The sequence below is a fragment of the Microplitis demolitor genome, chromosome 5 (genome assembly GCF_026212275.2).
Source record: "Microplitis demolitor isolate Queensland-Clemson2020A chromosome 5, iyMicDemo2.1a, whole genome shotgun sequence".
NCBI lineage: Eukaryota > Metazoa > Arthropoda > Insecta > Hymenoptera > Braconidae > Microplitis > Microplitis demolitor.
The window spans coordinates 19,407,090-19,433,700 of NC_068549.1; the positions used below are offsets into that span (position 1 = coordinate 19,407,090).

The following is a 26,611-nucleotide window of genomic DNA, read 5'->3' on the forward strand; positions in this document are numbered from 1 at the left end:
AAGACCAGCAACAAGTCCTATTTGTCGTCAAGTTAATCGCAGTGATTTGATTGAAAAACAATTGAAAATAGATCAAAGTGGTGCGACAAATCCAGATGTAAATACTCCTTTCCTTGATAAGCACAATGCCTGTCAAAGGCTTCTCAATTATCATTGCTTGAATGAACAAGTACTCAGTGCGAAAGATCTTGCTAAAGCTGATGAAATATTTGAGGAGACAGCTAAACATTTACTTAATAAATTCAATTCAATGGTCAATAAGTACACCTATCTTCTACTAATGGACAGTATGGTACGTATTTTATTACTTTATTTTATTTTATTTTATCGATTTAATATTATCACTGAGCAATCAACTGAGTTTATGTTATTTAATTTATCTTTTATTATATTAATAGCGGGAAGTCAGGACGTCGGAACTGATGATGATTGATCGGATCTTTGTAAATGATGAAACTAAGGCCAATGGTAAGCATTATACTCATTATTGTTGTTATAGTTTAAGGAGTTAGAGCCGAGAGGGTATAAGTGAATTTTTACGCTGAAGGTTTCAAGTGCTTAAGTTAGTTCACTTTTAAAAATATATATACATATATAAAAAATTTTAATGCTTACTGTCATTTATAAATTGCGTTAATACTCGATTACGTAGAACCAAACTAAAAAATTAGAGGAAGAAAATTTTGAATTAAATGACGAATTTGTAAGAGCTATGATATCACATATTACCAAAGTTAATTTTTCTTTTCACTTTGAGGTAAAAGCCCCTATACCCGCTCAGTACCATTAGTCGCTCACTTTAACTGTTTAAGGCGATTTTTTATAATTTTTATAAAAAAAAATTACAACTAAAAATTTTTATAACTATATCTTATTAAAAACATTTTTAAAATTCATGAAATTTTATATTGTGAAAGAATAAAGTAGTATAATTTATAAATTATTTGTTCAAATCAATACACTTATGATAGTTTAATTGATATTGTCTTTGAGCGACTATGGGGCCATGTGTTGATCGAGTAATGGTACATGACAACTTTTAGTGAGCGACTATGGGTACACTCAAGGACCTTATTCAAAAAATTAATAATAATTAATTATTAGCATTATTCTTCAAACTCAAATTTTATTCTAATACTCGAATCTTGAAAAAAATAACTATGAAAAAAATATGGTTTTTCATTTTATTTATTAATTTATATTGAGTGATTTAATCTCACTCCAATGAAAAGTGAGCGGGTATAGAGGCTTTTACCTTATCGCTGTTTTTTATTTTTTATTTTGGATTCGTTAGTAAATTCAGTTTTAAAAAAAATTAACAAATGCGAAAAGGGCACAAGTACAAAAATTCAAATTTCTTACAGAGTTGTACAGTTACAGTAATCATTATTTTGATAATATGAAAGTGAAACTATCATCTAACAATGTAACAAGTTATAAAATATATGTAGAGATTATAAGATATTTATTTAAAATGTCAATATATCAGTTTTGAAAAAATGTCACTCGCATTCTTTCGCTCTGATTAAAAAATCTAATTTGAAATGATTTGAGATGACGTAACTTAATTACATTGAATTCCTTAAAATTGTCTGAATTATTTTGCTTTCGAGTATAAATTTTAGAACGAATCATATTGAATTAAAAAGCAAGGCAATATTATTTTATGATTTGAAATAATTCAAAGTTAAGAATTTTTAATTAATTTGAATTTTAATTTAATAATATAATACAATATGAAATAATTCAAATTTTGAAAATTAGATTTCTTAATCATTGCAGTTCTAACTTTTTTATTTACATATTTTTTGTGATATATTAATAAAATTTATAATAATACTTGTAGAAGAGCTGAAGAAGGAAGAAAAACCAATATTTCCAAAAGTAGAAGCGGATCCAATGGATGAGGAAAAAACACTACCGTCGTTATCAAATATTTCCGTTAAAAAAGAGCTCGAGGATGATTTTTCTAGTATCGATACAGATTCAAAGTTGAATATAAAGCCGTCGAGTAGTACGAGCGGTGATTACGACGAGTGGCTTGAAATCCAAAAGGAACTAGGTGTCTATCCATCAGCCGGGGATTCCTCAAAGTGTAAAAACATAAACATTAGTGGCAGTGTTGGTGGTGGTACTGGTGGTAGTGCTAGTGTAACTGGTACAATTATTAGACCATCGAGAATGGAAAGAACGCGAAATAACGGCGAAAGCCGTACAACAAATACCAGTAGTGCGGTGAGTGTTCAAAGTGCAAGTTCAAAGAACATATTTGAATCAGACTCATCGATGGAATTAGATCGACGCTGGTGCAGCAGTGCGACAGAACTTGAACGTGATTTACTTGAAGATGCTGATAGTCTTGACGAATTAGCGTTTCATTCTCAAGTTCAATGTCCCTCCGCGTTATCCGGTGAAGTCGATAACAGTAATATTCTCGAGCATGATGATATCACCGCTCAAGTTCAATCTGCTATCGATAGTATTTTGAATCTCAAAAAAATGCCCTCTAGTTCAACAGCAACTAGTGGTGCAAGTGGTAGTACTGCCCAAACTAGTGAATCTAAAGACTCAGTACTTGATCAAGCGGTTCGTAGTATACTGGGCTCGTGACCCTCCTCGAAAAATAAAGTATGTTGAACATTCATTAAGATTTAAATAATATTACCACTCAATTATGTTTTTATCATGTGTATTTATCACGTTGAAAAAAATAATTAATAATAATGATTTATTATAATAACCAAGGATGATAAAACGGTTGTAACGCCACCACAATGTCTTTCACTAAAACATTTGGTTTGACTTTTATGATTTAACGTTTATTCCAACCGCAATTATCAAACTTTATTTATTTATTTTTTTTTTTCCATTTCACTATGGCAATAATTATTTATACACAAAATTGTACACTATCTTATTAATATATTAGCGGTAATTGGAGAATATATATTAAAATAATAAAATAATGCAGAGAAAAAAATGAAAAAAAAAAAGAAAAAAAAACAATATATAATAATGAAAGAACAAATACGCCATCGTGTAACTTTAATTTTAGAAGAAAAAAATGATGTACATGTGGTTAGGCAGATAGATTACAATATGTTTCTATCTGCCAGATTTGTAATGTAATTTTGTAAAAAGAAGCTATTTAAAAATGATTTATCTCAATTTATCTGTCAGTTTATTGGAATAAATTGTATAAGTATTCCAGTATGGCAACTACGAATTGTACATATAATTTTTAAATTATATAATTATAATTACGATAATTGATATTATTATTATTATTATTATTAATGTTATTATTATTATAATTATTGATATTATAATTAAAATTAATATTATTTTAGTTGAATTGGTGTAAAGCGATGGGAAATTTCCATACAAACGTTTTAATAAATCTTTGAGGGATTTTATTATAAATAATAATCATAGTTCTGTCAAAAGTTAAATCATTTATAAATAAAATAATGTGCACCCCGTAATTTTAAATTTTTTCTTTTTAAATTAATAAAATTAACAAATCAAAAGTTAATTTTTTAAATCCGTGTATAAATAAACTGCTAAAAAAAAAACCAATATCTTAAAATGACTGATGATGAAACAAATGTTTGAAGTTATCCAATTTAGCATTTAAAAAAATGTGAAGTGATTTTTTTTGTACAAATTTAAACATAAAGAAAAAAGCAATTCGAGTATTATTAAATAAAATATACTATTATATTAAATATATAATATTAATAATAATAATAATATAATAATATTATAATAAATGAAAAAATAAAATGTTAAGAGTAACAAATATACGTACAAGACCAACAGACATCACATTTACACAACCAAATTTGGTTTTTTTATACTAAAAAATAAATGTTTAATCGATATGATATGAAAAAATTTTTATAATTACTCTCTATGTAATAAATCAAGTGTATTAAATATTACGGGGTGTGCAATTATATAAAAATAAATAAAATAAAATAACTAAAGTAATTAAAAAATACTTAAAATATTTAAAAAAAGAAGAAGAAAGAACTAGATAAATATATTACTAGTTTAAAATATCATTTTTATTTCCAATGTTTTTTAAAAATAATTTACGATACAGGGACAGTCTGAAATTAAACTGAGAATCAAAGATACACGTTTTTTATCTAGCTTTTAACATTTTACATACTTTTTGGCATCACATTTAATAATAAATGAATAGATGTGTGTAGATAGATTACTGTGTAAGAGAGTTTAACTGGGGAAAGGATTATTTTATACTTTTTCCGATCTTTTATCAATAATGCATCTTTTTTTATAATACACTAGAGCAAATTATTAATTTTATAAATATATATAAATGAATATATAAATATATAGATATAAAAGAAAGGGAGAAAGTCGTATTAAGATTAAATGATAAACTATATCTGTGCTAATTATTTTTTTAATTTTATTTATGCTACCGTTTGTGTACGCAATTTTAATTAATTAATTATGCTGTGACATTTTTAATAGAATTTACCAATACGTTAATTAAGTTTTTTTAAAAAGTAAGTAATTTAATAAATTTAAAAAAAAACTAATAAGTTTTTTTTTTGAAGGAATTGGAAATTTTAAATAAACGTCGCATCCTTTCGCCGGGTGTTCTCTCGATAATAATTTAAAAGAAAAAAAAAGCAACAATAAATCTTTTACATAATCTGCTATGTACAGAAAAGCATAATAATAATAATAATAATTAAAAGAAACAGTGTGATTTTTTTTTTGGCAAAAGCAATCTAAGACTGAAAAAAATAGACAGAAAAATAATAATAAAAAAAAACTAAGTAAATGATTAATTAAAAAGAAAAACAACATGCAGAACTATTAGCGTAATTAAATTATAATTTGTAAATAAATGATAATAATAATTAATTAATTGCACCTAAAAACGGCAACTGCGACTTAATTATAATATATATATGTGGGCTCTGGCAGGATTTTTAAAAAGATGAATATATTAAAGTTTTGTTGTTCCTAATAAATTGCCGACATTTTGCCAGTATATAATTATTTTTATATATATACATACATATATATATATATATATTTTATTTATAACTATAACATCCACTTAATTAATTAATTAATTTATTATTAATAATATTATTATTATTTTTTAATTTAATTTAACAATCATTAAAGTTTAACATAATCATCATAATAATGTTATTTTATTTTAAATCATTCTTTTTTTAAATCTTCACGTTTTAATTATTTCTCTTTCTTTAATTATTATTACCATTATTTCTGATAATAAATTATAATTGTAAGTTACCGGCGAGTAATAAGGCCTAGCTAAGGGAGATTTTGAATAGAATCGAAAATATTGCATTTAATTATCGAAATGTATCATTAATCTTTATTTCAATACATTAGCCATAAAATGTAATCAAGTAATGGTAATTTTTACCATAAGCAAACAAAAATTATACTTTTACAAAAACCATACGAATAGGCCTTATTTTACTACGGTAGGGTAATAAGGCCTACGGGTTAAACAAACTGGAATAGTTTAACTATACTTAATAAAATTGGTATTAGAGAAGAATCATCACTTAAATTTAGCAACAATACTTTTTAAGAGTCAGAAGACTAGATTGTTTTTTATAATTTCTTCTGCGCTACGACAGCATATGACTGATAATGAAATATAGAAGACAGGGAACGTGGTTTCGGGACTATAAATTTTTCGTAACATATCTATGCAAGACCCTTTTACTAGAGTAGCCTTTAGCGGAGGCAGTTATTTTAAATATAATTTCTGTCATTTAGGCCTTTTTACCCGCGGGTACCTTACATATAATCATAATCGATATTAGTATGTAAATTTTTTATTTATTTTATGCCTCATACAGAATGATACGTCTCTAACTGGTTAAGGAGCTTCATAAAATTTTATATTAAAATACAACTTTCTGATTGGTCAAAAGAGTGGTTTAATATATATTGAAACACTCCTTTCTATATTAAACCACTGGATTTTAGTGAAATAGGGGGAGTATATCCCTACTCAATAATTCAAGCCAATGAATTATCTATTATTTTTCTCTATTATGACGTCACTTTTGAAAAATTTCATTGAAGATAATTTGTACAGAATAAAATTTCCTACAAAAAAGATCTTATGACATTTTGTGATAAGTCTGATAGTTTTGTCTGAAAAGTAAAAAGATCTCGAAATTCATTATAAATTTGATTTTCAGTTCCAATAACTTTTGAACAGATCGATTTCTCAAAAAATGATAAGAGACCTTTCTCGTAGAGCGTTCAATTTCCTAGGAAATTAAATCCTGAGCTCGTCTGTACAATGAGCCACTGCTGAAGTATAAAATTCCAATCTTAATTCAGGTAAAATTGAATGTTCCAGCTCTTAAGAAATGCGGAATACTATCTTTTTCAATTCAAGTCCGAGTTTCATACTGTATTTTGTCGTTCAATATTTACTACAGTGCCCATCTTAATCGATCTTAAAACCTTACCCATTAGTTTTAGTTGCATCGACTGCAACGCCAGACTCAATTTCTTAGCAGAGGCTCCTTTTCTAATCATTACTACTTTCTTGTCTAGAAATTTATTTTTATTACTAAGCTGCTGTCAAACTGAAACTGAAGTATTGCGAAAATATACCCCGACCCCAATTAATTTGCTTAATTAAAAACTCTTTGGAAAGGGGAGTTTTAGTTCTGCTTTCGCTTAAAAGAGGGAGCACTAAAAAACTAAAACTTCAGCTCTGTGCTGTGATTTGTTTTTTTTTTTTTTTTGAGAATGTTGACATTTACAAACTAACTATTAAATGAAAATTAAAATAAGCGACCATTAATTATGATAAATAAAATAATTATTTTTTGATTTTTATCATTCGCAAAAAACAATTTAAATTTTATTGGTCGCATCAACGAATTAGAGGTTATAGTAAATTTTAAAAAAATAAATAAAAGAAAAATTGTTAAGACGAAAGTTTAGTTAAATACTATAATTGGAGTAATTAATTTAAATAAATTATTATAATTAGTGAAAAAAATTAATTATTTAGGAAAATAACGAAAAATTAATTAACGATGGAAAGTCAAATGAAAACTTTGATTGAGTATCGTGAAGAACTTGCTGAAGAAGAAGAATGGCTCAAAAAACTGTTAACTCAAATGCAGGATCAAATTGATCTTCTTCAGGTATTACAATTAATTATTATTTTAAATTTATGATCCTGAAGTTAGCAGACACTTGAGAATTTTTGGATTTTTTTTTCTTTAACAAATCAATTACAAAAAAATAAAAAATGAAAATATGCACATGTAGAAAATTGGAAAAACTACCGGTACAATTTTTTCAAATATTTTTTTTTTTATAATTTATCGTTTAAAAAAAATCTAGAAATTATTAGATGTCGGCTAACTTCAGTCTCATTTAAAATTTATTGATTTATTATTTATGAGTGTGAATTTAAACATTATTAGACGTCGGTTAACTTCAGTTTTATTTTAAAGTAGATAAAAAAATAACTATTTTAATTATTTGAAATTATATTACAGATTGAAAAACTTCATCTGTCTCAAATGGTTGAAAAATCTAAAGAAAAAACTGTATCACAAAATGTAAATATTAAATTATCTCCTGATAGCCGATCCAAGCAATTAAATCTAGATGTGCCGAATTATATTCACCCGAAGCATAATGTGGAAGAAGAAGAAGAAGAAGAAGAGGAAGAGGAAGAGGAAAATTAAATTTAAATATGATAAAATTAATGAAAGTTGTTAATTTTATAATTTTATCGTGTACATACTTTCTGATTATAAATTAAAGTTATTTTTTTATTCAAATATCAACAATTATTTAAATTTAATTATCATTCATATTTAAAAATAAATATACAAACCTAAGATATCTGGTAAGGTAAAAGCCCCTATACCCGCTCAGTGCCATTAGTCGGTCACTTTAACTGTTTAAGGCGTTTTTTTATAATTTTTATAAAAAAAAATTGCAACTAAAAATATTATTATTGATAAATAATTATTTGGAAATCTAAATATATTAATATATGATGTATCAAATTATTTTATAATAAATTATAAATTTAAATTAAATGACTGTTTTCAAAATCGCGCATAGCCGGCATTTTTTACTTTAACGTTCATTCGTTAGATTAAATTTAGATTACGTGAAATTTTTTAAGAATTTTTATCACTATATCTCAATAAATACATTTTTAAAATTCATGAAATTTTATATTGTGAAAGAATAAAGTAGTATAATTTATAAATTATTTGTCCAAGTCAATAAACATGATAGTTTAATTGATATTGTCTTTGAGCGACTATGGGACCATGTGTTGATCGAGTAATGGTACATGACAACTTTTAGTGAGCGATTATGGGTACACTCAAGGACCTTATTTAAACAATTAATAATAATTAATTATCAACATTATTCTTCAAACTTAAATTTTATTCTAATACTCGAAACTTAGTACACGGAAAAAAATGAACTATATAAATTGAGAAATGACAAGTAACGTAATGACAAATTGATATGTAAATACTATCATTCTAAATAGTAATTTTTTCCAAGACATCTTCACGGGCAAATAAAAGTTTATAAGAACATATTATTGATATACCAAGACATCGCTTCAGTTAATAGTAGAGCTGATATTTTTTCACCAAAATTACAATAAAAATTTGAATGTGATATCAATTTAAAAAATATCAATTAAATGTTTGACATTTTAATTAGTATGTATCAATAACTATGATATTTTATTACACATTATTTATTAGCACTCTACATGAAAAAAAATTTATATATTTTACAAACATATTTAATGATATAATTATACACCTTATAAATTTAAATTATATTTAAAATATGAAAATCAACTTTTCAAATATTATTACTTAGCTCAAAAAAAAAAACTTTAATTTTATATTTTTGTTTTATTTTGTGTTCGATATAATTTTAAAAATATTTATACCTTTTCATTAACAAAAAGTCAACTATAATCTTCAGAAAAATAAACTTATGATACAGTTACTATGTGACGTACTAATTAATTAAAACTATTTAAAGATATTGAAATAAAAATTGACAATTTATATTTTAATAAATGTCAATTTTAATTAAATATATTCATAAAATAATTGTACAAACTTATTTAATTTCTATAATGATGAATATTATGACGAATTATTATTACCAAGAGGTTTTAGTGGTTCCGGATCGTCAAAATCAATTGTTGGTGGAGTAAACGGATCACCAGCTAAACGATTTAAAAATATACTAGCTCCTTCAATAAGTGCTAATAGCACGCCTCCAACCATAGCACTTCCTATCATAGCAGGAACTCCACTTCGACATGCTAAAATAGCACCAGTTGCAGCCCCACTTGTTATTGAATTCCATGGATCTTCTTTTTGTCTAAAGTGAACTAACGTGCAGTCGATCATCGAAAAGGCGCAACCCCAGACAGCAAAATTACCAGCGATTATTGGTGATCTTTGTTTGATTGCCATAACACTTCCCATAAGACGTTTGCTAATTCCACTTGGTGCATTACGATATCCCTTTACAAATTGAAAAACACCGCCTCCAACAAGTCCCATCGTGAAAGCACCACCGCAATCATCGATTATTCTCCAAGGACAGGGTTCTCTTGTGTATTCAGCCATGATTTATCTAAAATAATATTTACAATTAAAGTTAAGTTTATGTATTTTTATCTGAACATCTAATTATAATAAGCATTTTGAATTTCAGAGAATACATGATCAAAATTACATCTCTGGGAGTTCAAGTTCTAGTTCTTCATATCACTCAATACAAGTCAATTATACGATGCATTACCATCAATAATTTTTTTAATGATACCAGCATCAAAACTTAAAGTTTCAGTATCTCTACAGTTAGTCCAAGACGACCCATCTAATGAACTTTAATAATTTTAACTTTGGCGATTTTAACTTTGGTAAATTTGAATTTTTATAAATAAAACAACCTATTAATATTTTTATAAATATTAATGATGATAATGAAAATTATGATGATGAAGAACTTATAAATAAATGAAAGTTTGTTGGTAAAAAAAATAATTATGTTAAAAAAAATTATTTTTGATGAAAGAAATACTAAATTATTATTTAAAGTTCAAATTTACCAAAGTTCAAATTTCTAAGTTCCAAGTGTAAAAGTTCAAATTGTCGAAGTTCATTAGGTATGGAACCATTTTACCGCAACTGTATTAAAACTGCGAATTTCAATGTCTGTTTTGTCAGTCGACAAATAAATTTCAAACCAATACGATTTAGCACGCAACTGATCAGTTTCTTCCTTAGGGATTCAATTCACTAGTTTCTGACTATTTTTCACTCCTGTCAGAATCCCATTTGTCTTTTGTAAGCTTCTAAATATTTATATCATTCTAATAACTAAAAAAACTGATAGTTATGTTTGGAAAATTTTAAAAATAACGAGTTTTAAATTTCTTGTATAAAAAAAATTAATTTTTTTAAGTAAAATTGATTCAAATAATTTTTGATTCAAAAATGATATTTATATGTCACTTGTCTGCTTATTGTACTGCAAGAAAAGATCTCATGAAATCCAATAGATTATCATAAATTGTCATAGATTTTATAAGAATGATTGAGTCCTATGAGAAGTTTTAAGAGCTTCATACATACAGCTATAAGAATCTATCTTTTTTTTAAGCAGAACTATGGAAATATTTCCTATTGAACAGTAACTTCTCCAAGTATTTTAATAAGTAAAATTTTATGATACCGAAGCTCACTGATGTCTGATAATTTTTGAATTTTTTTAGAAACGATAAATTATAAAAAAAAAAAATAATTCCAAAAATTGCACCTGTAGCTTTTTTAATTTTCTATATGTGCATATTTTTAGTTTTTTTTTTTTTTTTTTTGTAATTGATCTGTTAAAAAAAAAGTTGTTAATAGTCTACTAACTTCAGAATAATAAAATTTTACACTTTTTTAAAACAAATAAAAAAACCTTTTTTCAAGAAGTCAGTCATTAGTAATCGACATGTGTTTGTATAAAACTAAGAACCTGATAGTCCCAATAAAAAGACGAAACGTCGTAGTAAATAATTTACTAAAACATAAAATTTTGATCCTACACTATCTGAAACTTCAATTAGTTAATTCAAAATTTAAATTTTCTAGTACATTAAATAATTAAAAATTTGAAATTTTATTTGTTATATTAATAGACAAAATCAGAGGTTATGATTTTTAAATTGATGATGAAATTTATTGAAATCAGTGACAAAGATTCAATTCGTCATATTTATAATTTCTATAAATAAAATAATAAAAATATGTATATTAAATATTATGATTAATAAAAATAATTATAATTACATATTATTTAATTTGTTATGAATAAAAACTCTTGCGCCGGTGCCAGTGGAAAATTAGATAAAGATGAACGATAAAATTTTACTAAACTCAGAAAAATGAGGAAAAAGATGACAGAAGTTGGCTGGACATCAGTGCTCTGCTACCAACTAAATAAAAATTCATTAAAATTACAAGCGCACAAATATTTAAATTTCATTAATTATTTTTTAAAAATTTACAGACGTTTAATTATTAACTAATTAATTAAAATTAATAAAATAACCTGCTTTTATTTTTTATCGATAAATGAAATTTTTAGTTTCTTATAAATTTTTTTTTAAACAAAAATTTTACCGCCGATTTTACTGACACGAGTTTACATTAAATGTCGCCCAAATGAAAATTGTCATTTATTTTGTGAACAAAAGTACATAAGTTATTTTTATGTGTAAATATAACAAAGAAGTAAGTAATGTAAATATTTATTTTTTTAATATAATAAAATAACAATGAAATTTAATGAGTGTCATCATAGAAGACGTCAAAAATTTTTCGATTGTAAATAAACACATCAACAATTAAAAAATTATTATTGAAAAAAATGCACACTAATTTTTTAATTCTTTAAATGTCAATTTTTTTTCAATTTATTAATATTTTACCAGCTGCTTTTTTAATTTTTTAAATGAATTGTCTACTAGATTCACCCTCAAAATTTATCATCCTAGAATTGACAGAAAAATAGACAGTAAACTCAGCGGAGATCTGACAATTTTTTAAAGTTTTGAAATCATAAAGTAAAATGTTTATAAAATAAAAATAAAAAAATGCACGTTTAGATAATTCAAAAATCAAAATATGCATTTTTTTTTAATTTTATTATTTTAATTATTCAAGTTTTTTATATGTAAGTAAAAAATCGTCTTATGTCTGCTAAATTTATGATCCTCTTACCAGACAATTGAAAATTTTTGAATTTTATGTTTTATTAAATAAATTACAGAAAAAAAAAGAAACTAAAAAAATGCACATGTAGGAAATTAAAAAATCTATAAGTGCAATTTTTTCAAATATTTTTTTTCCTACAATTTATCATTTAAAAAAAATTCAAAAATTACTACAAAAATTCACAACTGTATTTATTACAGATGACCATACAGTGAAAGTATAAATAAAATCTACAAGAATGTCGTATTTACGTGGGTCTGCCAACTATGTCTGGTGTACGACAAGTGTCCTGGGTAAAGGAGCAACGGGTGCCGTTTTCCAAGGAGTAGATAAAAATAACGGCGAGCCAGTTGCCGTAAAAACATTCAACCAATTGAGTCACATGCGGCCTATGGATGTTCAGATGCGCGAATTCCAGGTTCTGAAAAAAGTAAAGCACGAAAATATTGTAAAATTATTAGCCATCGAAGAGGAGCAAGATGGTCGTGGTAAAGTTATCGTGATGGAACTTTGTACAGGTGGAAGTCTCTTTAATATCCTTGATGATCCTGAAAACACATATGGGCTCGCAGAGAACGAATTCCTCCTTGTCCTCGAACATCTTTGCGCCGGGATGAAACATCTGCGTGACAATAATCTCGTACACCGCGATCTCAAACCTGGTAACATAATGAAGTATATTGCCGATGACGGCAGCACGATTTATAAATTAACAGACTTCGGCGCTGCGAGAGAATTAAACGAAGACCAGCAATTTTTTTCACTCTACGGTACTGAAGAATATTTGCATCCTGATATGTATGAGCGCGCAGTTCTTCGTAAGCCAGTGAACAAAACATTTGGTGCAACTGTTGATCTATGGTCTATCGGAGTCACTCTTTATCATGTAGCTACAGGTAATTTACCATTTCGTCCCTTCGGCGGGCGACGTAATAAAGAAACCATGTACTTTATTACGACAAGAAAAGACTCCGGAGTAATATCGGGAACTCAGACCTCAGAAAATGGTCCCATTGAGTGGAGCAAAGAATTACCTAGCAATTGTAGGCTCAGTTATGGTTTAAAAAAAATAGTAACTCCACTTCTGGCTGGTTTACTTGAAGTTAACAAACAGTACATCTGGAGTTTCGATCGTTTTTTCAATCAAGTCACTGATATTTTATGTCGTACTCCCATTCATATATTTAATTTTCATACAATGCAGTCATTGAAAGTTTATCTTCATCCTGATGACAAAATTCAGTCACTGAAAGCTCACATTCAAGAGCAGACAGAAATTCCACCTCATGCTCAAATTATTTTATTTGACGAAACGGTTTTGTCAAAAATAATCGATGAAAATACTGTGGCAAAAGGGTATCCAATCACGACAATGGAAAAACCATTCGCTGTATTTTCTCGAGAAAATAACAACGTTGTAGCTGCGGTGATCAGCGGGTTTGGTAATTTGTTACCATCGTCGCCAATTGTTTCTTCGTCATCGTCATCGGCTACCACGACAACGGGAACGACTGTGATAAATAATTCAACATCTAGTGGACTGGATGCTGCAGTTTCTTCGACGTCATCAACATCGTCAAATAGAGAAAAAACTAAATCATGTAACAGTGAATCGATTGTCTTTCCGACTTTTGCTAATCTTGTGTCGGTGGAAAATGATGCGAGTCAAGCAAAGTTGGCCTGCTCTGTTGGACACTCGTGCAAACGTACTGTAGATAGATTGTCTATTTCTAGCAAATTGTCTCAAGACTCAGTCAATGCTTTTGTAAATCTTTTGTCATCTGAATTGACGAGACTGACTGGTGAGGTTGATCGTCTGAGAGAATTGACGAAAGCTATTGAAAAAATTTTCACTGCGACTGAACATGGGGAATTCATTGGGTTCCAGGCGATTAAAAAGTTATCAAATCCATCGTCAATGCCGCATATTTTATTGAATAATGAGAGGAAAATTAATGAGTGGCGGATGGAATTAGAATCTAAAAATAAACAATTGTTTTCTGAACTTGCTCCTGCAATTGCTCAACTTTACCAAAGGTAAATAATAAAATATTATTGAATTTTTTTTTAAATTTCACTAGGGAAAATCTTCGATTTTCAAGGAGAGACTACCCGTCGTAAGCCTGTCCGTAATGTCTTTCATCGGCAATTACTGAATTCAAACAGCTTCTACTTAATTACTAAGGAATTTCCTACTGGAAATCCCGTTATAAGCGTCTGTTAAAATTGTAAAAACTATAAACTAAGAATATAAAAAAAAAAGACAAATTAATGATGAAAATTTACTATATTTATTTTGACAAGATTTCAGATCTACGGGGATTAAAAAATCGAGATGGCGCGTGACAAAACGTTAATTTATTTAAATTTAAATGGGTTTATAACGAGGAGTTGAGGACAAAATTATACGCACGGTAGTGAGAAGACTGGAATTCTAAGAATAATTTTCCCTACGTGCTGTAGATCAGGCTTATGATGGGTAGCCGACTGTAATTGTCATAGAAATTAATTTTTCTTACATGAATATTGATTTGTTGGGATAATTAAAAAAATTAAAACTTGGATTTTAAGTCAAAAAATTTTAAAAGTACAGTCCTGACTTTTTTTTAAAAAACTTTGATTAGTTTTTAATAATTTTGAGTTTAATAAATTAATTAATTATTAATTAAAATTCAGGTTTTTCAAATAACTATCAACTTTAAAATTAATTGACTTATCGACATTAAAAAAACCATTTCTCAAATGAAATTCATTGTGGTTTTAATTTTTATTATAATTTGAACATAATCCAGATACGTCAAAGATGAAGTTTTAAAAGCTGAATGGGAATCAGCAACACGACAATTAACCTGCCCATGGAAAACGAAAGCAAGTCAAAGAGCATCAACTCTCGTAGACCGACTCCGAGATGGCTGGCAACATCTTCTGAGAGATCGCGCTACCCGGACACTCACCTATAATGACGAACAATTCCACGTGTTAGAAAGGATAAAAGTACAAAAATAATCATCTTTTTAATTACTTCCCATGACATAATTCTATATCAATAATAATTATTTTCAGGTGACAGAAACCGGTCGCAGACTTAAAATGCTTTTAGAAACAGAATGTATACCCGCGGTTGTCCAACGTTCTGAGTCTTTAGCAGACTGGTACAAAATGGTCCAGACAATTTACCTCCAAAGCCAAATATTAGACAAAGATTTAAAAAGTTACAGTAATTCACTGGAGTCATTTTCCTGCCGCATGAGTCAAGAGGGTAATGAACATTACGAGGCATTGTCATCATTTCTAAATACATTACCAGTAAAACAATCCACTAGCCAGACGTCAAATCTTCCGGGTTCCATTCGTGAAGAAGGAACAAAAATGTGGCGAAATATTTGTGATACCCAGCATAAAATAGCTCTAATACTTTGTGAAAATGATCTGTTGGTTGATAAAATCAATAATTTGACAATTAATTATGATAATTACAATACTATCAAAGAATTTAATGACTCAGATAAAAATTTAACAGATGAAGATACCGACGAAGAGATAAATTATAAAAATAATCAACAGTTCATATTATCATAATAATTTTTTTTTTTTATATATAATTTTATCACGTATCAAAACCGTGATTGGGTGGCGTTGAATCACGATCCACAAGCATATTGAGACGCTGACGATGTTTCTGCTCTTTATGTTTCTCCTGGACACTCTCAAAGTGTTTTAAAAGCCGCGCAAAATCAATCCCTACGTGATTTCCGTCCGTGTGTTTGTTCTTGTTAGTGGACTCACTGGATTTACCGGCGACTATAACTGAACTTGATGGTGGTATTGCCGTTAATCGACGTTGTAAAGTTCCGAATGCTTCACTTTGGGGTAAAATCATCAAAAGACCATACAGAGTTCTTACTAAGGACTCATTCCTTTCTGGCTCCAGTAATTCGAGTCTCAAATCTGGTGATTTTAAATTATAATAAGACAGGGTAATTACTAATGACTGTTAGCAGATTAAATACGTACATGTAAATATTGGAGACTCAATTAGTTGGACTAATTTATCAATTTCAGTGAGAAATTCAACGGTTACTTCGATGTTGGCGCTTTGATAATTAATAGTGAATTTGTTTAGGATTATTTATATAAATATGTGATTTTCATGATTACCTGCATTGGAATTTCTAGTTTCAGTATCTACTGTCAGTCGAAACGAGTTAATGCTAACTAAGTCCAATGTTGCGGACAAATCCTTGATTATAAATTCCGATTGATACTGATTGGAAAATTCTAATCGGAAATTTACTCGATTGAAAATTATTCGAAAAAAGAAATTATTTTCTGATTAAAAAACTTTTATCTGATCCAATCAGAAAATAATCGGAAATAAATTTATTATTTTCCTATGAAATCTGATTAAATCTTCGTCCCTTGAGGAGGTACAAATAAACTTTCTACCCGCTGGCGGAAGGCAGTTGTAATTTAAACTCTGATACTTGTCATTTGTTTAATAGTAATTTCACACCTTGGGAAATAAGAAAGCCTCAGATCACATGTTCGTTGACAATTACATGTGATCTGAGACATTTCTTACTTTACTGTCCTAGGTGTGTAATATACTATTACGCAAATGACAGTTCTGACTGTGATTAAGTTTTATAAAAATTAGTGTAAATAATAAATAGTATTTATAGTTTCTGCTCAATCATAAATTGCAAATCACAATTTATGTTTACGCTAATAATTGATCACATTATTGGTTTTAAATTAACTTTTTTCTGATTGACTGCTGATACTGAAACTTTCAGGGCCAGTTTTTCAAACCAGGTTCAAATTAATATTGATAGTATATCTATTAATAATATATAGATATACCAACAATAATAATTTGAAGCCGGACTGAAAATAAACTCGGTTTTAAAAACTGGTCCCAAGTTCTAATGCAAATAATTATGAAAAATATTGTCTGACACAGAATGAAACACGATTTCCGACTGGGGGTGATCAGCCTGGTCTGAAATTGTTTGTTATAAATATATTGTTAGTGTTAAAAAATGAAAGTTTAAATAAAGGATACAATGATTTAACAAGATCACACGCGTGCGCGTAATTTTGTCCAAGTAAACAAAGAGCCATTGTTGCAACTGGATTATGACACCACGACTCATACAAACAAACAAATAATTTACGACTTTCCTGCAATTCATTTAAAAATAATATATTAATTTGTTATCTGTATAAAAAATATAAAAAAATAAATATATAGTTATTTTTTTAACGAACCTCATTTTTTAAATCCTTTAATTTATTGCGTAATTCAAATAACTCAGAGCTAGTAAGCAGTATAACATTCAATGTTTGTATCATGATACCAGCAAATCTTAAATTCTGTTCTTCCAATAATATTTTAGCCAATATTTTATAAATTTCTTCAGCGCTCAATAGCACACATAATTCTCGTATTATAAACGCGCCTTTGTCTTCCAGTAAATGTCGATCTGTCGAAAACAATCTCAACAAGTTGACGATAAATTTAGTAAAATATTTATTACCCATCGGACTTGACGTTAATCCCGATTTATTTTTTTCCTTTGCGGTAACTGTTATTTGCGGACTGATTATTTCCGCAATGACAACTAAATTTTGCTGAACAACTTCGTCAGAGTTGTCACCAAGTGTGCGCATCAATACCGGAAATAATTCATCAATATGATTGTACATTTTATCTGGAATATTAATAAATAGATGATAAATCCATTTAAGCGCGGCTATTTTCGTTTGAACTGATGTCTGTTTCAAATGTTTCGTCAAGACTTCAACAATCTTAGATAAATTAAGACCCTCTGGTTTTATTTTTTTATCAGTATCAGCTTCGTTACTCTCATTAATACCCGAACTTTTAATTTCTTTCGATTCAATCCCATCATCGACCGACTTCTTGTCTTTTCTATCTGTCGCTTGATTATTACCGGCACCTGCCTCGCAAGTAATCAACAAGTCTTTGGTTGTAATGAGTTCCATAAGACATGAGTTGACTTTTGCCGCTGTTTCTTTAATATTCTTACGGTTATCGCTGTCGTAAGCAAGGCAGGGCAAAATAGCCGACAGTATTCCCGATGCGTAAGGCAGCATTGAAGGACCTGACAGCTGGACAAATTCACGGATCCAAGAGATAGCTGTCAGCTGAAGCAGCTCATCAGCACTCTGTGCATGAACGATGAGAATATTAATCATCCCTGGGAAATCGACTCTCGAAGGATTGGCTTTGATGCTGCGTAGAAATTCTCCGAGGACAGTATCAGTTATTTTTTTAATCTCAGGAGTTGGATCTTCGAGGATAATAAACAAGCCGTCTAATATTTCTGGAAGAATTATAACAAAATCCATGTCTGGCACAGCGTCCAGTACGGACACCCATGAGATCATGAATTGCCTGCCAAATGGACTCTTGATGTAAATTCTCTCCCTTAATATCGGCATGAATCCGACTAAGTCAAACATCCCGCTTTCTGTAACGATGTCTTTCATTAATCTGTCGAGTAACTCAGTGGCGTTTTTGACGGTTTGTTCAGGATCGCAGGCTAATTTGCTCAGTGCGCCGAATATGTCAGTAAAAAGTGGGAGTACGGCGCTCCTTGCTATTTTTACGACATTGTAAAGACTTTCGCAGGCGTAATATCGGACATGAATGTCTGGGTCAGAAAAACATGCCAAGATTGGACGTATTAATTCTTCGGTGTATTGCCCGGTATCTTTTCCGAGACCGACGGCTATTGCTGCTAAACCAATCAAACCTCCTTTTCTCGTGTGAGAGTTTTGTGATGTTGCGAAATCTTGCCCTAATACTTTTAATAGTTTTTTTATTTGAACTGTATTATTGCGCGCTGAAAATTCTTTGACCATTCTGCAATAGGTAGATAATAATAAATATATATGAAGAAAATATTATAAACGATAAAATAGTACTAGTTGTTGGTAACTTTTTAATTTTTAAATTTTGTTATTTTAATATGAGGGCCACAAAGAACGGATTTAAAAATTCCCTGATATTTCCCGGTTTTCCAGTTGTTTTTAAAAAAGACAAATTGTAGCTTCAATTGTTTAGTGTTCTGACCTGGTCGTGAAATTTTTTAATTATGCGTGGGTCCGACGTAATTAAAAATCCATAATAATTATCGAAAAAAAATTATTGAAGCCCGCAGACCGTTTTTAAAACGGGCTAAAATTTGAAAATTTTTTTCGATCGCTTTCTTAGGATTACTCCGAAACCGAGCACGACAAAAAAATTAAATGACCAGATTTGGAAACTAGACACATCAAGCTACAATTTGCCTCATTTGTTTTTGTCGTACGATCATTTTCCATCGAGTTACAGTTTCAATCTCTGGAGCCAAAGACTTATTAATTTAATAATTTTTTTTACTGGAACTCATATTAATTTTTCAAACACAGCTGTCAGTTTAATTAGTAATTAAAATAACATAAATATTGAGAGGTTTACAGTAAACTGACAGGTATGAACTAAAGTCAAAAACTAATTTCGCGGGCAGAAACTCATCAGTTTCTAAAATTCATTAGTCAAAAATTCATTGGTTAGAAATTTGCTGTCAAAACAGACATTGAAACTCAGTTTTAATACAGGTGGTATAAAAATTTAATTTGAATTAAATAATTTCTATTAATTGAAACATTTTTTTCTCACATAAAATTTTGCAAACTAGTAGTAATAAATAATTTTAAAAAATCATACTTTTCGATTTCAGTAGCTGCTGGTTTTCTTTTCTCATAAACTTTATCATTCAATGAACGTACACACGCTGCACTTAAAGGTGCGTAATCTCTCTCAGAAATCATTTTTTTTTATTGCTTTACAATTATAAATTATAAAAATATCTGCAACAATATAATTATTGTAATATATATCAATAATAGAGTACTGCAATAAATATAAAATATAACCTAATTATAATATATATTATTTTTACCTGTAAATTAATTGTAATTTTAATAAAATAGTTAATTCAATAAATTAGAAGTTTTAATTGTTAATCATATTGCTTTTGATAATTAAAAGTATCTAGTTGATTATAAAAACTAGTTGATTGTCACCATATGACAGATAAATAATAAATACTGTACATATATCACATATATGTAATATAGAAAAAAATATACTAGCTCCCTCTCAGCGCACTTGTAGATTAGGATTCAAATTGAAAATAAAAAACGGAATTTTTTTTTTATTGAAAAATATATCATATTGTATTTTATTAAATGACAATTGATAACAAAAATTACTAGGGTATTTAAAATTAAAATTAAAGATTACTCTATCAAATAATTATTATTTATTACTATCTTTATATTTAATTACTTGTCCTAATTAATTATTTTAGTAATTACTTTTTTTACATTAATCATCGATGTCATAAATTTTAAATAATCGTAAGAGCAGCAGACAATTGAATTTGTTTTTTTAAATTCAAAAGGATTCTTAGACAATTCCCGCCACTTTTTAAAAATATGCAATGACTCAGTTGCCAGAAACGTATTAAAATTTTATTAATTAATTAAAAAAAAGTAAAGTATTAATCAAAAAAAGAACAAGTTGGCTGAATTACAAATTTAAAAAAAAAATGATTTGTTATCAATTGGACAATTTCTTGAATAAATTTTAGCCTAGAAAATTTGAAAATTCTAATTATAAAATTGACATGATTTTACTGAAATTTATTTTTCAAATTTCGTTCAACTCCCAATTGATATCAACTGTAATTTATGACAGCAAAGTTAGCAGAGATTTGAAATTTAATAAAACTTTTTTTAACAGATAAATAATGAAAGAAAAATATTTCTAAAAAAATGAACATGTCGAGAATTTCATAAACTATAGGTATAATTTTTCAAAATATTATTTTAACATTTATTTTTTTGTTAAAAGAAATCTAAAAATTTTTAAATGTCTGCTAACTTTTTTGTCATCTGTAATTTTTTTTTTATAAATTATATAGTTTTATTAAAAAAACAAAATTATAAAAAAACTAATTTTTTTTTAATTTAGATCTCAACATAATTGCAATTACGTTCTACTTTTTTTAATTAATACTTTAATTTTTTTTTAATTAATATTGATAACATTTCAACCCGCTTATGGATCGACATTTGGAAGTCATTGAAAATGTAAAAAAAGTGAGGGACAGTCTGAGAATGGCCTCAAATAAATAAACTCCAAAACAAAATAAGAAAATTTAAAAATTATTTACGGACTTTTAATATTTTTATTAATTATCTGTAACTTGTTTTTAAGAACAAAAAATTCTGGAGTCTGCAATTTTCAGTATCATAATTTAAATAAATAACAAGTAAAAAATTTACCAACACCGTGTGCAGAGGTCAAATAATAAATTTAAATTACATAAACAAAATAAAATGAAACTCAAAATTTGAGACATGATCAATTATCTTTAAACATATTCTATAATTAATATCATTATTATTGCATTAATTATATAAATAACATTACGTTATTCAATGCACGGACGGATTGATATTTTTTTATTTATTTTTAATTAATTATATACTTAAAAAAATCTAATAACAAATTACGTCTATTTCAATAGTATAATTTCCTAAGAAAAAAAAAATTAATTTTATCACTATTATAAATTAAGTTGTCAATGCTGCTTCTTAACTTCCAGTAATTGTGGATTGTTTTCAACGATATTTAATAATATGCCATCAATATATGACCGTAATTGTGCATTAACTTCTTTCTGCTCTTTTAAAGCTTGTAATACCTGCAAGAAAAAAAATAAAAATAAGTACGTAAAAAAAAAAATGAGTTGTTTACTTAGTTGTTTAAATAAAAATATTTGAAATATTACTTCAGCCTTTGTGCGGGGTTTATCTTCGGCAATATTACCATTTTCGTGACCATCCAACTGTAAAATAATTATTTATGATTAATAAATATTACCAGCATCACTATAAATCAATTAACCCTTCATCCGTTGCGTTATAACCGCAGCGCGGTATTTTTTTTTTAATTTATTTAAAAAGAAAATAAATTTTTTAGTCTTTTAAAATTTTATGAGTTCTACACTTAAAAAAAAAGGGGTAAATCTAGGAGATGTACATATTTAAAAAAATTACAATTGTCTAGTTGTATAAACTTGTGTGGTTTTAATTTTGAAACATCATATGATACTTGGCATCACCGCAACATTAAATACATGTCAGCGGAACGTCGCGGCGCGACGAACGAAGGGTAAAAAAAAGTACCTGGTCTTGATTTTGATTAGCTGACAGCTCAGCAGCTAAACTTTGAGGATTTTTATCAAAGTCCTCATACAAACTATTAGAATTCAACATCAAAAGTTCACGTCCTGCATGGACTGCTATCGCAGCCTGTAGTTCATCCTGTGATTCCTGTAAACTTTTATTAGTCGCCCCAAGTCTTGCAACTTCAAGCAGAAGATCTTCAATTCTTTGACGATCTTTAGCTCGATTAGCCAACTCCTCTTTGGCAGCATCAAGAAGAACACGTGTTTCATTGGCACGTAACACAGCCTGTTTCTCTGCTTCACGTGCACTATTCGTGGCAGAGTTAGCGTCATCCAATAAATTTTCTAATCTTAAACGCTCTTCCTTAGCACTGTCTAGTTGTTCCCGTAGCCGTGCTACTTGTTCTCTTAAACCCGAACACTCAACTTCGATCGCTTGAACTTTCATAGCGTAATTTTCTAGCTGCAATTCTTTTTCTCGTTCCAGTCGACCCACCCATTCACGATGTCGTCGCTGTTCACTCTGTAATTTTTCTTCAGCTCTAGCCTCAGCATCTTTAGCTGCTTCTTCTAGCATTATAATTCTCGCTTGCAATGTTGCATTTTCTTGCTTAACTCTCGCGTAACGTTCCCCGCTAACTGACTGAGTATCTGCAAGAGCGTCCATTCGTTCCTGTATTAATTTTACCTGCAATAATAACAACAACACAATAATATTATAGTCTACAATCTTATGTAATTACTGTCTCTATAATTATTTTTTTTTTTTTTTTTGTTTTTTACATACTCGGTGATTGAGATCTATAACATCGTCCTCCAAAGAAACGTCACTGTACATATCGTCGGTAGCGTCACAGGTTGAGCCTCTACCTGAACTATTAAAACTTCCACTTCTATAAAGCTGACTAAATAAATAATAAAAAAAAAGAACAAAAATAACGAAAAAATAAAATAAAACAAAATAAAAATAATATGTAATTATTATACCTCGCTAGTGCATTGGATCCTAGTTGCCTTGTCGGTCTCGCACTACTGAAATAAAATAAAAATATTTATTTATTTAAAATAAAAAAAAAACAAAAAAAAAAAAAAATTCTAAATAGTGATAAATAAAATTTACCCGGGTGGAGTCCGTTTCAAGGAAGTCCGCAGCCACGTGTGTCTACCAAGCGTTGAACAAGGACTGGCTGTACTAGTTTTTCTAAATATATATATAAAAGATAAATAATATAAATTTAATTATCTATAAAGAGCGTTAACGATAGTACATAATAAGAATTATAAATAAATAGTGACACGAGCAACTTACAGTCACTACATGACTGTAAGTATTTACCGCAAAATTAAATATGATTTGAATTTAATTGTTTATGAAAGTCTTTACTCTAAAATTAACTTTAGGATCTTTTCTTTATTTTTATTATCATTTAAATTTAATAACACAAATCTCATGTTATTAAATTTGGTGTCGATGAAAAAATTTTTACTGAAATTTGTGCCATTTCATGGTTTAAGCTCTTTTTTATTGCCAAGTATTGAGATAAATAAATTTATCTATATCATTTTAATTAAATTTAAATTAATAAAAAAGTAAAAAAAAAGTTTACCAATAATTTTATATGAGCGAATTTTGAATAATAAAAGAAGGTTTGTAAAACATATTTCTCAAAATGTATTTTTACTACATTTTACCCTCGTTCCGAAAAAGTTCCCATAAGAGGTTTTGGAACTTTTTCGAAATGAGGGTAAATAAATTTTAAAAACGTTCTTTTCTTTACTCAAAATTCTCCTATATAAAATTCCAGATAAACTTTTTTTTTTTTACTATTAAAATTACAAAAGTTCAAAAAAAGTTCCACTCAAAATTTCTAAGTCTCAAGTTCTGAAGTTCCACAAGTCAAACTTTTTTTGAATCTTTTTGCAACGAATTTTTTTTACTCATCTATAAATATGACTAGAACAAAATTATCCACATTATCTTAATAATATATATTATATATTTTACCCAAGAGAATGAAGGCCAGTGGTAGGTGATGGAGCAGAACTATTACCGCCACCAGGAGATTCTACTTCAACATCAAGTTCAACATCACGGCCATAACCAAATCCTTCGTAACTTTCCTCACCATACTCCGAAGTTTGTTTAAAATTAGATGAACCAGTCGTAATGTTTGTTGAATTTACTGAACGAGTTTTTGTTGACGACGATGATGACGTGCTCCTCAAATCCCGATCCTCGAATGATATCGAAAGTGATGGTGGACCACTTTGACTTCTGATGCATCCTGTCAACGTCCCGATGTCAATATTGTTGACCTGCACGGGCGTTTCAAGGAGTGTCGCTGACGAATTACTGTCTCCTGTATCATTCCTATTGTTGTCTACGGATCTAGTGTCAGTATTTGAAAGAATTGTTGATGTCGATGGTACTTGACTACCACTGACGTTTTCTTCGTTTCTCTCGTAAGCACTCGAAACTGAATACGGTTCCGTTGAGAAGTGAGAGCTTACCATTCTATTATTTACCCGTTTATTTATTTATTATATATTATATATACAGATATATATATATATATATATATATATATGCATATATATATACGTATTTAAATATATTTTAAATTCCTTGTTTCAGATGTTTTCATTGCCGTTTTAAATTTACCCGCGAATTACGTTTTAAATCTGAAAAATATAAATACATTTTATTTTATCATATATTAATATATATGTTCAAATGATTGCGCCCATTTGACATAAATATATACATATAGTTATATATGTGTATATATGACATATAATTGTCATAAGACATCACGATATCGTATTCTATTAATAGATTTTATGAATGATCTATAAAGTAAAGTCATAAATATTTGAAATAAAAACTAATCGATAATATAAAAATGTCATAAATATAAAAATATACTCAGTGCAAATGCCCTCGACTCACCTGACGTATCATCAATGAACACACGTCGCCATACTGTCCGCTTTGACACATTTTACTTTTATATTTATTTTAAAATTTAAATATTATTAATTACAATAAAGTATACGTCATAAATAAAATAATACTGCCAAGTATTTATAAATATACATCAGTATGATATTTATTTCCAGGTAATAAATATTTAAAAATTTAAATATCACTTTTTAAAATAACAACAACTGAGTTGAGCGCAAACAGGTAGATATCAACACACGGGTAATTAACAATAAAAAGAAAGAAAAAAAAATCACAGCATTCGTGGGAACGTCTCGTGATGAATCACGCGTTACTTATCCTACAGCAGACTCAACTGAGGGCTAGTTGAAGTCGTACACCTTGGTACCGCTTTACTCCAACTCGATGACGATACGATCGTCGACCGAGACAACGTATACGAGTAAAGTACAGAGACAAATTCCAAAACTAACAATAGACGTGGGAAAAAGATAGAGCTATTAGTAAAGTGGGAGATAAAAACGAATTGAACGAACGGGCGAAAGCAAGTAAGCGAAACACGTAACCATGTGCGCATGCGTGAGTAACAGGACTGACATACCTGTGGCATAGACACCTACTCACTTTTTTTACCTCCGTCACTTTTTCTACCTGACTACGGTAACTAAAAATTATTCTTTTCATTTTTTTGGTAATTATTGCCATTGAGAATTTTTTTACAATTATTTTATATGATAAAAATCTGATTAGATAAAAGATGTTACTTAGGTACATCGTAGTTACGTTTACTATTCAAATTTAACTATGGATTTTATAGAACTCGTGTAAAAAAAATCGTTCCAAAAATGCTCATGATTAAACTTTCAAAATTGAGATAATTTTAAATAAGTTTGAATTGGCAGACATGAGACAATTTATAAATTTTATAACACTGAAGTTAACCGACGTCTAATGATTTTTAAATTTTAATAAAAATGTTAAATTATAAATAAAAAGATATTTTAAAAATTGCACCTGTCACTAAAAACTTTCTTTTGTCAATTGTAAAAATAATAAAAATA

At 28.3% G+C, this 26,611-nt stretch overlaps 6 protein-coding genes across 11 annotated transcripts in view; 3 read left to right on the forward strand and 3 right to left on the reverse strand.

Moving 5' to 3' along the window:
- The window catches only part of LOC103579521 (probable serine/threonine-protein kinase DDB_G0282963), a 14,131-nt gene extending 8,974 nt beyond the window's left edge, over window positions 1–5,157 (forward strand). For both annotated transcript variants that reach the window (XM_053739100.1, XM_053739101.1), the window contains 3 exons: window positions 1–292; window positions 399–468; window positions 1,847–5,157. The exon at window positions 1–292 is cut by the window's left edge and continues 4,078 nt beyond it. In XM_053739100.1, coding sequence (XP_053595075.1) covers window positions 1–292; window positions 399–468; window positions 1,847–2,610 — 1,126 coding nt within the window. In that variant the 3' untranslated portion in view covers window positions 2,611–5,157. The remainder of the gene's footprint in view (window positions 293–398; window positions 469–1,846) is intronic.
- A 1,508-nt stretch (window positions 5,158–6,665) lies between these two features.
- LOC103579520 (snRNA-activating protein complex subunit 5) lies at window positions 6,666–7,859 on the forward strand. Its single transcript, XM_008560944.3, has 2 exons — window positions 6,666–7,202; window positions 7,563–7,859. The coding sequence occupies exons 1-2, from the start codon at window positions 7,092–7,094 to the stop codon at window positions 7,752–7,754; spliced, it is 303 nt and encodes a 100-aa protein (XP_008559166.1). The 5' UTR covers window positions 6,666–7,091; the 3' UTR covers window positions 7,755–7,859.
- A 937-nt stretch (window positions 7,860–8,796) lies between these two features.
- Window positions 8,797–11,535, reverse strand: LOC103579519 (mitochondrial import inner membrane translocase subunit Tim17-B). Its single transcript, XM_008560943.3, has 2 exons — window positions 11,409–11,535; window positions 8,797–9,702 (listed from the first exon to the last, which is right to left on the reverse strand). The coding sequence occupies exon 2, from the start codon at window positions 9,693–9,695 to the stop codon at window positions 9,204–9,206; it is 492 nt and encodes a 163-aa protein (XP_008559165.1). The 5' UTR covers window positions 9,696–9,702; window positions 11,409–11,535; the 3' UTR covers window positions 8,797–9,203.
- Window positions 11,536–11,762: 227 nt separating this feature from the next.
- Window positions 11,763–15,914, forward strand: LOC103579561 (serine/threonine-protein kinase TBK1). Of its 2 annotated transcripts, none has more exons than XM_008560993.2 (4): window positions 11,763–11,852; window positions 12,536–14,372; window positions 15,128–15,329; window positions 15,399–15,914. In XM_008560993.2, the coding sequence occupies exons 2-4, from the start codon at window positions 12,574–12,576 to the stop codon at window positions 15,912–15,914; spliced, it is 2,517 nt and encodes an 838-aa protein (XP_008559215.2). In that variant the 5' UTR covers window positions 11,763–11,852; window positions 12,536–12,573. The 2 variants fall into 2 exon arrangements, with proteins under 2 accessions (XP_008559215.2, XP_053595293.1); XM_053739318.1 differs by lacking the exon at window positions 11,763–11,852 and adding an exon at window positions 11,876–11,945.
- A 28-nt stretch (window positions 15,915–15,942) lies between these two features.
- On the reverse strand, window positions 15,943–20,446 carry LOC103579518 (protein VAC14 homolog). The gene is made up of 6 exons (XM_008560942.2): window positions 20,309–20,446; window positions 20,074–20,216; window positions 17,607–19,227; window positions 17,401–17,519; window positions 16,350–16,429; window positions 15,943–16,283 (listed from the first exon to the last, which is right to left on the reverse strand). Exons 2-6 carry the CDS (start codon window positions 20,175–20,177, stop codon window positions 15,943–15,945), a joined length of 2,265 nt encoding a protein of 754 aa, XP_008559164.1. The 5' UTR covers window positions 20,178–20,216; window positions 20,309–20,446.
- A 189-nt stretch (window positions 20,447–20,635) lies between these two features.
- Window positions 20,636–26,200, reverse strand: LOC103579517 (rab11 family-interacting protein 4). 4 transcript variants are annotated; one of them, XM_053739465.1, is made up of 8 exons: window positions 25,557–26,200; window positions 24,612–25,288; window positions 23,727–23,807; window positions 23,594–23,635; window positions 23,394–23,481; window positions 22,605–23,294; window positions 22,208–22,264; window positions 20,636–22,120 (listed from the first exon to the last, which is right to left on the reverse strand). In XM_053739465.1, the coding sequence occupies exons 2-8, from the start codon at window positions 25,118–25,120 to the stop codon at window positions 21,998–22,000; spliced, it is 1,590 nt and encodes a 529-aa protein (XP_053595440.1). In that variant the 5' UTR covers window positions 25,121–25,288; window positions 25,557–26,200; the 3' UTR covers window positions 20,636–21,997. The 4 variants fall into 4 exon arrangements, with proteins under 4 accessions (XP_053595440.1, XP_053595439.1, XP_008559163.1 ...); XM_053739464.1 differs by having other exon boundaries at window positions 23,394–23,511; XM_008560941.3 differs by having other exon boundaries at window positions 23,594–23,638.
- Between the last annotated feature and the right edge of the window lie 411 nt (window positions 26,201–26,611).

Excerpts from the sequence above, each read along its gene's own strand:
- LOC103579520 (XM_008560944.3), top strand. The coding sequence starts at position 7,092 with ATGGAAAGTCAAATGAAAACTTTGATTGAGTATCGTGAAGAACTTGCT. Across the intron at positions 7,203-7,562 it reads ATCAAATTGATCTTCTTCAG|ATTGAAAAACTTCATCTGTC; the intron begins GTATTACAATTA and ends ATTATATTACAG.
- LOC103579519 (XM_008560943.3), bottom strand. The coding sequence starts at position 9,695 with ATGGCTGAATACACAAGAGAACCCTGTCCTTGGAGAATAATCGATGAT.
- LOC103579561 (XM_008560993.2), top strand. The coding sequence starts at position 12,574 with ATGTCGTATTTACGTGGGTCTGCCAACTATGTCTGGTGTACGACAAGT. Across the intron at positions 14,373-15,127 it reads ATTGCTCAACTTTACCAAAG|ATACGTCAAAGATGAAGTTT; the intron begins GTAAATAATAAA and ends AACATAATCCAG. Across the intron at positions 15,330-15,398 it reads ACGTGTTAGAAAGGATAAAA|GTGACAGAAACCGGTCGCAG; the intron begins GTACAAAAATAA and ends AATTATTTTCAG.
- LOC103579518 (XM_008560942.2), bottom strand. The coding sequence starts at position 20,177 with ATGATTTCTGAGAGAGATTACGCACCTTTAAGTGCAGCGTGTGTACGT. Across the intron at positions 17,520-17,606 it reads TAAAGGATTTAAAAAATGAG|GAAAGTCGTAAATTATTTGT; the intron begins GTTCGTTAAAAA and ends AATGAATTGCAG. Across the intron at positions 16,430-17,400 it reads TGTGATCTTGTTAAATCATT|CGCCAACATCGAAGTAACCG; the intron begins GTATCCTTTATT and ends TAATTATCAAAG.
- LOC103579517 (XM_008560937.3), bottom strand. The coding sequence starts at position 25,120 with ATGGTAAGCTCTCACTTCTCAACGGAACCGTATTCAGTTTCGAGTGCT. Across the intron at positions 23,639-23,726 it reads TTGAAACGGACTCCACCCGG|TAGTGCGAGACCGACAAGGC; the intron begins GTAAATTTTATT and ends ATTTTATTTCAG. Across the intron at positions 22,265-22,604 it reads CTAATCAAAATCAAGACCAG|TTGGATGGTCACGAAAATGG; the intron begins GTACTTTTTTTT and ends ATTATTTTACAG.